The 10430-nt window shown below is 36.0% G+C and overlaps 1 protein-coding gene across 1 annotated transcript; it reads left to right on the plus strand.

Annotated features, from left to right (window-relative positions):
• The first annotated feature begins 229 nt into the window (after positions 1–229).
• LOC121399004 lies at positions 230–10142 on the plus strand. The gene is made up of 7 exons (XM_041578748.1): positions 230–982; positions 3529–3619; positions 3727–4050; positions 5001–5069; positions 5620–5664; positions 8028–8078; positions 9034–10142. Exons 3-7 carry the CDS (start codon positions 3747–3749, stop codon positions 9924–9926), a joined length of 1362 nt encoding a protein of 453 aa, XP_041434682.1. The 5' UTR covers positions 230–982; positions 3529–3619; positions 3727–3746; the 3' UTR covers positions 9927–10142.
• The last annotated feature ends 288 nt before the right edge of the window (positions 10143–10430 follow it).

A 10430-nucleotide genomic window follows, 5' to 3' on the forward strand; every position in this document is an offset into this window, starting at 1 on the left:
AGTTCCGGACCTGGGTAGGGCTGAGCAGCAAACATGGAGGGAAAGGGAGTGTGTTTAAACTTTCATAACCAGCCAAATTTTGTAAACTTAATATGGTAACCGGTTATGTCCCTCTTTCTTGTTCTGAAATGATGAGAGGTATGACCTCCCGTTTTGTGCATACTTGCTGGTTGGTGACAACGGCCATCGTGTGCCCCACCGGCCCAGACCCACTCCCATCTGTCTGACCTGCCTGACGATTTCTCCCCTCCTCCAGTATAAGCTGGTCGGGGCAGGGTGGAGCCGGGTTTGCAGTCGGTGGCCGAAGGTGGACCCTGAAGTTGGTGGGGGGAAGGAGCCAGGGGCCCATATTGTGAGTACTGGGCAAGTTGTAAAAATGTTTTGTTGTACTTTATCATAAAAGTAACTGAGAAGAAATACCTGGTCCACCACTAAAGATGTTTACATGTTTCTATGATTTGTTATCACTGAGGTCTGCACTAGATTATTTTCACAAAACTATTACAGAGTTATAAAAAAAATGTAATTTAATTGTATTGTACTTTGCCATAAAAAAAGTGTACCAGTTTTAGTAATTAAAAATAACTTATTAAAGTCAGTCCTATGACATTAGGTCAGTAATTGTTGTTAGCCACCCACAACACAGGTGTGGGGGCCCTTGTGGCAATTTTTGCACCGGGGCCCCTAGGTGTTTAGTTACTCCACTATAAGCTACAAGCTATAATGTTTGTTACATGGGGACATTTCAAGGTGTCCACACGCAAAATAGATCTTGTGTAACTTTCCTTTCACTTTCTATCTCCTGATGACAGAGAAGTTCCTGACTCCTCCCAGTGACCATTGATCTGACATTCTTGTTGTGAAGAGGAAAGGAGGGAGAGAGGGGGAGGGAAGAGAAAAAGGCGCCAAAGGAAGAAAGAAGAAGCAATGGTGGACGGAGACACAGGCTGCCCATAGAGGTGCCATGTAAAGGAATGTGCAGGTAAATTCTCTCTTGTTTATTCACTTGGTTAAACTTCTCTCTGATCTCTCACAGGGACGTGTGCAGCTGGTGCAGCCTCAGGGGGAGCAGAGTTAGAAAGAATTATATGGGAGAGGCTTATTAGCCGAGATTTCTGAATGTGGATGATTTGCATTTCTGTAATGAGAAGAATTATTGCCCACAAACATACAGTATGATTTTTTTCTTTTTTGCAAAATTATCTAAATGAACGGTACCAGACTAGAAAGAGAATTTATGTTCGAGTTGTCTTTTAAGTGAGGTGTCTCTGTGCTGTGCAGCTGTGATTGGAGGGGCTGCAAGTTGGACCAATCTCTTTGTGGGGCTTAAAGCCCAGTTTCCCAGCACTGAACAAGGCTGTCCTTTATCCCCATGTCTGATTCCACTGTCATATAATGAAGAATAAAATGACATAATTATATCTATATGTAAGATAACAACAAGATGCCTGACATGTTGCCTGGAATCCGCATTCTCATTTGTCAGTTTTTTTGAAGTTTGTGATCCGTACAATCCGTATGAATTTTCTTGCATCTATAATTACGATTTTTAGCAACTTCTATTGAAAACTAGGGTAAGTTGTGGAGCAGTGTTATGGTTGGGTTTACTTCCACTAATTTTGGGAAGGCATGGAATCCATAATTTTCCACATAAAATTTTGCTGAATACTAAACTGAGTACATAACCTAATTTGCATAATCCAAAAAATAAAAGCAGTTGCATCGTATGTGAAATAAATAAAAGTAGAAGTGATCAGAGCTTTAAAGACATTTGTATTTAAGGGTTGGGGTTCTGTGCTTCTCTGAATATTAGTATTATTATTATTTTTTATATGTGATTTGATATGATATTATTATTATTATTATTATTATTATTATTATTATCATCATCATCATTATTATTATATTATCTGTTTTTGAGAGCTGATGATTAAAGATATGCTTTAATGTAACTTAACTTAACATAGTAACACAGTATAAATGTCCTTAAATAATAATAAAATTCCATTTGTTCTCTCATCTGCAAACAACTATTAGATTGATATTTTAGCCATAGTTTGATCTGTACTTTGAGCTCTCCTTGAACAAGATATCCACATGTACCAAAATTAAACATGTTCAGAGGTCCTTTCACACATATAAAACAAAGTTCCATTGCCTTTTGTTGTCCTTTCAAGATGTTTCCACTGTAACCAACATTCTCATCAGGTTTAGTGCCTGTTACTGTGATAAATGATAGAAAAACAAAAAAAATATTACATTTTGTTGTGTCTGAGAAACTACATTTAGAAATAACCCCCCCTCCCCCCCGTGGCTTCTTTGAATGCAAGTCATATTGATGAAAACCTCATCTGCATTAAAAAGTCTCCAATTTTTCTCCTCAGGGCTTTTCCATAGTTGCTCCCAAGACCATCCAGCAGCTGGACCACTCACTTGAGAAACCTGCAGCATGCATTCTAAAGCAGTTGTTTTAAGACCCCCAATCTTGATGTCTAACATTTGATCTGGGACACCCATAGCTTTCAATTTGGTACCAAGATATGTGGTTCCAGGAGGATAGGGTTCAAAAATAACTGTTCACCCTCAAATCTGATGCTAAGGGGGTTATTTACTAAAAAAAAAAAAAATAATAAACCTGATTTATTTATAAAATCTGACTTTTGAAAAAATCACAAATTTTTCGGAATTTATTAAACCCCAAGGATGGAAAAGTCATAATCAGATCACAGATCGTCAGATCGTCAGATCTCAGACCTGTTGAGGTTGCATATAATTCAATGGGAGAAGTCCCATTGTTTCTTATGTGCACTGGGTTTCGTGCAATACCCTGAAGTTTTCGGAGTTTTCATGCAAAATCCGAAAAAATATTGAAAATCTGATAGAAAATCCAAAAAAATCGTGACAATCTGATTTTTTCCCACAAAGCAAATTTTCGGGAAAATGTAATAATAAATAAGCATAAAAACCCGATTGGATTTGATCAGAGTTTGTAGCAGAAAATATTGAGATAAATTCAGACTTTGATAAATAACCCCCTAAAATACCTTCAAGTTGGGCTTCCAAAAATTTCTAGAAGAGCAAATATGCATTTTATGTCTTTATCCTAATATAACTAACGCCTAAAGTTGAGTTTCTAGGATTAGTGATGTGCAAATCTGACCCATTTTGCTTCTCCAAAAATTTACAAAAAAATGTGCTAAATTGAAGTCTGTAGGCGTGATGTCAAATTGTGGGAATCAAGTTAAAATGTTAAACCGGATCCTCCCATTTCAATATATAATATATTTCAACATATAATAGTGTTTGAACTCATTGAGGAGTTACAAGGAGGGTGGGGGACAGGAGGCTGATTCAAAAAATAGTCCATAATTTTATTATGTTACATAATCTGTAATTACTGCTTCAACTTGTCAAAAACTTTATCTAGACTGTATCCTTTCAGTATTAAATACTTTGTCCCCTTGAAGGTTATTTGAGGCACCTGTATATTAAAATATAATAATTTACTTATGCTTTTTATCTTTTCAGGTATTTCTAATGTTCACATTTTGAGTCGATATAACAATCCCATGTAGTGAAATGTAGGGACAAGTAAAGTACCAGCAGCTCCTATTTGGCGGTAGGTATATCTGCTTGTTTCTTCCAATGTACAGGACTTTGGTAACAAGCTATTGGTTTCATGTTCATAAGATATTATTGTAACCTGTTCTTGAATTTAAAACACAGGAATCTAAAGGAATTAAAAGATGAGCCCAATAACAAGAGCAAATAAAAGCAAAGGACAAATATGCTCAGCATTAGCGAATGCTTTTGAAAACTTGAACACTAAGAGCTTTGGTGCTTTAATACACAAACTTTTCTATCACCCGCCACCTAAGGACTGTAATAGAATCCCACGGAATGAACTGGAGAATGCTGATGCAAATAAGCTGGCAGATTTGTTCATTAGATACAACACCACTAAGAAGGCTGGACAGTTTGCTGTAGAATTGTTGGCAGATATCAATGAGAAGCAGCTGAGTAAAGAACTTGAAGAAGCCCTTATAGAAGGTAAAGATAACACTCTTCAACAATAATAATGTTTCTCCCATGTTACACCTCTAAAATGACTTTCCTATCATAAAGTGCACCTTTAAATAAGCCACTTCTAGTAGGCCAGTCCTCCATTGATCAGGGCTGATGCTGCTCTATATAAAGCCAGCCCTCCTTACCACCAGTGCCTAAGCATTGGCCTTACTGAGCATTGTGGCACTGCCCCTAGTTGTGTTTCCTGCTCTGGCTTCTTGCTTTCCCTGACCTTGCACTTACCTATCCTTGCTTTTATCTTAGTCCATTCCTGCTCTCGAGTTCTGTTCTGTTCCTGCTCTCAAGTCCTGTTCTGTGCCTGCTCTCCAGTCCTGTTCCAGTCCTGCTCTCCCGTCCTATTCTGATCCTCCTCTCTAGTTCTGTTCTGTTCCTTCTCTCCAGTCCTGTTCCATTCCTGCTCTCCCGTCCTATTCTGATCCTCCTCTCTAGTTCTGTTCTGTTCCTTCTCTCCAGTCCTGTTCCGTTCCTGCTCTCCAGTCTTCTTCCATTCCTGCTCTCAGGCCCTGCTCTCTATGCCTGCTCTGTCCTGTCCTAGTCAATCCAATCCTGTCCTGCTCTCTACACCTGCTCCGTCCTGTTCTTCACCTTTCCTGATCAGTTCCCGATTCTGCAGCTTTGCCCACACCATCCCACTCCAGTCCTGCTCAGTTTCATAGTACTTTGTCCTATTTCACACCCTTTTCATCCTGTGCTGCCTGCACAGTATAGCTCCTACCTGAAGGACTCACCTTTCCTTCTTTCTCTTCTCAGCGCCCGTACCTATCCTTGACACGTATTTATATCTTTGGACAGAAGAGGCAGGTTTTAGAGTCAGGCCTCAGTCCCTCCATCCTGCATAATGGGGGCTAATAATATATCTACCTATCATACCGTGAGGATTTACCAATTAAAATGCCTCTTTTGTGTCTTATTAGTTGAGAATTTGACTTATAAAGAAGACATGATGACACAGACAAGCCCAAGTTTGCACAATTCAAGTACAGGTGTGTACATGACAAATATATTTAAAAGGGAAATGCACCCAATAATATTTTTGCAAAACATATGTATTGTATGTGGCAAGTGCCTAATAAAGCCTCATAAGTGAGATTCCATTTCCCATGATAACTTTGTAACTTAAGGGCACTGGTTTAAGATAGCAGGGTTTTCTAATACATTCTAAATGGGAACCCTGAATACGTATAGGATTTAGGTTCATAACAGAAAATATAGCTTAGAATTCCTCATCTTTCTTTAATTATGATTGTCTGTAAATTGAATATATATATTAATGTAAGTTTGTATTGCATTAACAGTAATCATGGTGACCAGACCTTAACTACATAATAATTTGTGTATAGGCTCAGACCTTTTGGTCTAGAACCCTTGTATTAAAGTTTCACTTTGTGCCCTATAACCATGAGAAAATAAATAAATAGACACACTAGTTATAACTGGGCATATTTTCTATTTATATCAGCTGAAATTTTGTTCACCCACTATCTCCTATGTACAGTAGTTCTTTATAATAACTTAATCTGTTATCGCTTACAGTTCAAGATGAAAATCCTGCTACTGACTGGGAGTCTACAGATCCAGGTTTGTGCCTCATCTTTGTCCAGTAATTCACTTTCACATGCAGGATTCCTCTACCAATACTTCAGATCAGAAACCCAAGTAGGATTTGACTTGTGGTATCAATAGATCATTGTTGTAACATTTTATAAAAAAAGGAAACAAAGCATAGTCAAAGAAATTTCCTTTACTGTGATTTCTTTGTGGTTGTATTTATTATATTATTTAATATTTAATTAATATTAATTTTTATGCTTCATTTATTTAACACAATTCAAATACTGAGGGGCTTAGCTGACAGTTTTTTTCAGTATACAGTGCTTTAAATTGTGTGATTTAGTTCAAGATTCACAGCCAAATTTATAGCTCAATTCCTTTTTTTATGTATGTATGTATATTTTTATTTGTAAAGCGCTTCTTGAGGGCAAAGCACTGTACAACAAATCTCATTAAGACCTTTTTTATTTTGTTTGCAATATGAAGTACAGGTATGGGATCCGTTATCTGGAAACCCGAATTACGGAAAAGCCATCTCCAATGGACTTCCTTATAATCAAATAGTGCAAATTAATTTTTATGTGTAATAATGAAACAGTCGCTTGTACTTGATCCCAACTAAGATATAATTAATCCTTATTGGAAGCAAAACCAGCCTATTGGGTTTATTTCATGTTTACATGAATTTCTAGTAGACTTAAGGTATGAAGATCCAAATTATGAAAATATCCATTATCCAGAAAACCCCAGGTCCCAAGCATTCTAGTCTCATACCTATAATATGATGTAGTCCTGAATCACTTTTTAATGGTATATATTTCATTTATATAAAAAGAAAAATACATCAAAGTTAATTGCAACTTTTCTTAGGTATATGTAAATATAAGATAATTATTTCAAGATTTAGTTTACTAATTAAAATTGTTATATTTGTTCTTTTATAGAGTAAATACAAATAGAAATTGCCTTAAGATAAGGTGCTTATGTTGATACTAATAATTAAGTGTCAAATAAATAATGACTTTGAGATTAAGCAATTACATTATTTTGCTACACATAAAAAAACTGTAAATAAAATTATTAAATTAGAGTTGTAACATAATTTGAAGCTCCATTCCTTAAGTTTACTAAAAAATCATTAAAAAATCTGTATTGTTTTTCCGTCATGGGTTTGTGCTAAATTCCTTAACTTACTATCAAATACAAGATACAGATTAATTAACAGAGAAAAGGAATTCCGACTAAAATGTATAATTGTTTGCTTAAATAGGACGTCATAAAAAAAGGTATTTGTGTAATTGGCTTTCTGAATGATGAATTTTTCTGATACTAGTTAACTTTAATATAAGACAGAATAAAGAAAATAAAAACTATTTTAATGTTTTTAAAAAGTCGTTTTTACCAAGTTACTATAAAAAAATTAAAAGGCTGAATAAAAAATATAAAAAGGAAAAATACAATTTAAATAATACACATTTAATTAATGAATTCTTTCATTAGTTTATTAAGTTCATTGACATCTTTTTAAATGATCTTATCTAGTACATAGTCTCTTGATTAAATAGTGTTCAAATTTTTTTTAATTTAATCTAAAAAAGAGAGGGTTCATGTTTACAACTCATCACCATAATCTGAGACTTGTTACTCTCTTTTTTCTTAGTTGCTCAATTGCTTAACTAGGTTTTATGGAGTTTGAATTAACTTCCAGCCAAAAATCCCGTATTCAGTTACATTTTAATCCATTCCATATTTCCAGTGCTGTTCTATAGGGGAGGATGACTACTCCACTACTGCTTAAGAAAAAGCAAAATGGGGACAAAAGCTTATTAATATTGTCCTGTACATATTAAAAAAACAATTTATGGGTGTGAAATTTCCAAATAATTCCATTTGGCATACATTTCACATTTAGAGACGGTATTCAAGGTCCCTAATACTCTTGGCCAACAGAAAAAACTTATATGTTTAAGAAGCAGGAAATACTAAATGGGCAGAATATTCTCAAATTAGATTTTTTTCTTGCACACTGTTGATAATCACATTTTTTATCGCTTTGCAATGAGGCTGAAAAATATTCCATGCTATGTAGCTTTTGTTTTTCTACTTTTTATTCCCCCCCAGTAAATGAAAAAATTAAAAAAATATATTTCAATAAAACATTGGCAGCTTTTGCCAAGCTTATTTTGGCAACTTTTTACAGCTTTTTTTTTTTCAAATTAATCTCAAATATTAAAATTTTCCAAAAATATTCATGCATATTTTTCATGTCTGAATTTTTTTACCATGTTTTTTAAAAACTGATGAAACAACACTAGCTTGTTTTTTAATAAATCTGCTCCATGGTGTGTGATGAATTTCTATTTAGTTACTTGTGTTCTATGTGTTTGCAGTTAAAGTTTTGAAAAAGAGTGAGAAAACTCCTGGAAAACAAGGGAATACAAGTGAGTTGGGGAGACTATGAGAAGTAATATGTGTAGAATTATGTAGATCTTGGGTGAGAGACAGCGAAAGTGAGAGAGAGAGAGAGAGAGAGAGAGAGAGAGAGAGAGAGAGAGAGAGAGAGAGAGAGAGAAAATGTACATTATACAGAAATTGTAGGGGGTACATTATCCCTTATAATACATGAGTGATACTCAGAGTTCCCTGTATAACTCAGCCTGCAGCCTTGTGCCTTTATATGGTCACAGAACAACCCCTCAGTGACTTCTAATATCCTTATCATTTACAGTAGGGGGTACATTATCCCTTATAATACATGAGTGATACTCAGAGTTCCCTGTATAACTCAGCCTGCAGCCTTGTGCCTTTATATGGTCACAGAACAACCCCTCAGTGACTTCTAATATCCTTATCATTTACAGTAGGGGGTACATTATCCCTTATAATACATGAGTGATACTCAGAGTTCCCTGTATAACTCAGCCTGCAGCCTTGTGTCTTTATATGGTCACAGAACAACCCCTCAGTGATTTCTAATATCCTTATCATTTACAGTAGGGGGTACATTATCCCTTACAATACATGAGTGATACTCAGAGTTCCCTGTATAACTCAGCCTGCAGCCTTGTGTCTTTATATGGTCACAGAACAACCCCTCAGTGACTTCTAATATCCTTATCATTTACAGTAGGGGGTACATTATCCCTTATAATACATGAGTGATACTCAGAGTTCCCTGTATAGCTCAGCCTGCAGCCTTGTGCCTTTATATGGTCACATAACCCCTTCGACTATCTTTAGAATTTACATTATAAGTGTATACTTTCTTGGATGCAATATGTAGTACTAAGTCTACACTTTTCTATAGATTCTCAACATTTAATTTTATGTTTTTTAGAAGTTTTGCTTATTTTTTGCCTTCAAATTAGTTAAATGTGTATCCTTTCTTTTTTTCAGAATATTCTCATTTAGTAACTATAACTCAGAGCCACAAACGCCACAAGAGTGAAAGACAAGATAAAGAAAGTGGACATTTTCCTAAGAAAAAAACCCCCAAAAATATAAGCTTTGAGTCTTTGCTCTGTAATGAGAATCCTTTATATGAGGAAACAGTGACACAAATAAAAATAAGCAGTTGTGGTAGCAATCTGGAGAATCCAGTAGAGGGCACCTCTCATCCTCAAATTTCCACAGTTTATATTAACCTGAAAGAAGGCACAGCAATACATCACTTTCAAGAAACAAAACCTTCAACAGTTTGTTCCAACGGATCAACAGAGGAAATGTTAGACAATCCAGCAGAGCCCACCTCACAGTCACTGGTTTCTGCAAAACATAAAACTCTGCAACAAGCAAACACTGAATTGTCTCAGAACTGCCTCACATTTGCACCTGCACCAACAAACGTTGCCATAACTTCCCCTTCACCAAGCAGATCTGTACCTGTCAGGCAAGACAACAATACTGGAGCTTTAACAGAACGTACCAACCAACCTGATGTCAACCATACTGCTCCAAGAGGGAGGACACTACCGGACATTAAACTTCAGGCTCTGAAGAAACTTGATCTTCAAATTATGGAGGAACACCACAATGGCAAACCACATGTCTATGCCAAGCTTTTATTTCAGCACTTTGTACAATTTGAGACATACAAAACATGGACCCAAAATACTAACTTTGATGGATATAGAGGGAAAAATGCCATTCCAAAAAACTTGCGGGTTGCTATCCGAAAACAGGTTCGGAAAAGGTTTCAGTTGACTAAAAAGGATTGTGTAGAAATAAAACGAACAATTAATGGTCTTTTGGCAAAGCCAAGAACTTCAGGTTGGCCTTTTCACATCTAGCCAACTTGCTCTTAAAAACAAATGGGTGTGGGGTCTTTTTCCTGGTTTTTCTTGGGCAAGTGAGTAAGTGCTTCTGGAATGGCAATTCTAGCAAATGTAGTCTTTTATTTTACAGAAGCCACAAAAATGGGCAGTATAAATTACAAATCCCTTGTACATTCATTGTATTCTGTATTGCTTTTAATTTGTACATAAAGATTTAATTTCTTCTCTTGATTCTCTGGTTCTAAGACAATTCTGACAACACAAACAGATTTATCCTACTGCTCCTGCATTGTCCATTCCTGTTCACCAGATAATTTTTTTTTCATAACTGTCCATGGGTCTGCTGCTTCTCCGTGGTTCTTCTATCCTCACCAGCCTATTTTTCCTACGGGCCCACTGGCCTGCTGCTTCTCCATGGTTCCTCCCTGTTTACCAGCTTATTTTTCCTACATAACTGGGGAGCTATGTGCTTGCTGCTTCTCCACGATTCCTCCTTCTTCACCAGCCTATTTTTCCTAC

This window comes from Xenopus laevis, chromosome 9_10S (assembly GCF_017654675.1).
Source record: "Xenopus laevis strain J_2021 chromosome 9_10S, Xenopus_laevis_v10.1, whole genome shotgun sequence".
Classification (NCBI taxonomy): Eukaryota; Metazoa; Chordata; class Amphibia; order Anura; family Pipidae; genus Xenopus; species Xenopus laevis.

What these genes read in the sequence shown, in the direction of transcription:
- LOC121399004 (XM_041578748.1), top strand. Translation starts at nt 3,747, where the DNA reads ATGAGCCCAATAACAAGAGCAAATAAAAGCAAAGGACAAATATGCTCA. An exon ending in TGAAGAAGCCCTTATAGAAG is followed by an intron (nt 4,051 to 5,000) that starts GTAAAGATAACA and finishes GTGTCTTATTAG; the next exon opens with TTGAGAATTTGACTTATAAA. An exon ending in TTTGCACAATTCAAGTACAG is followed by an intron (nt 5,070 to 5,619) that starts GTGTGTACATGA and finishes TATCGCTTACAG; the next exon opens with TTCAAGATGAAAATCCTGCT.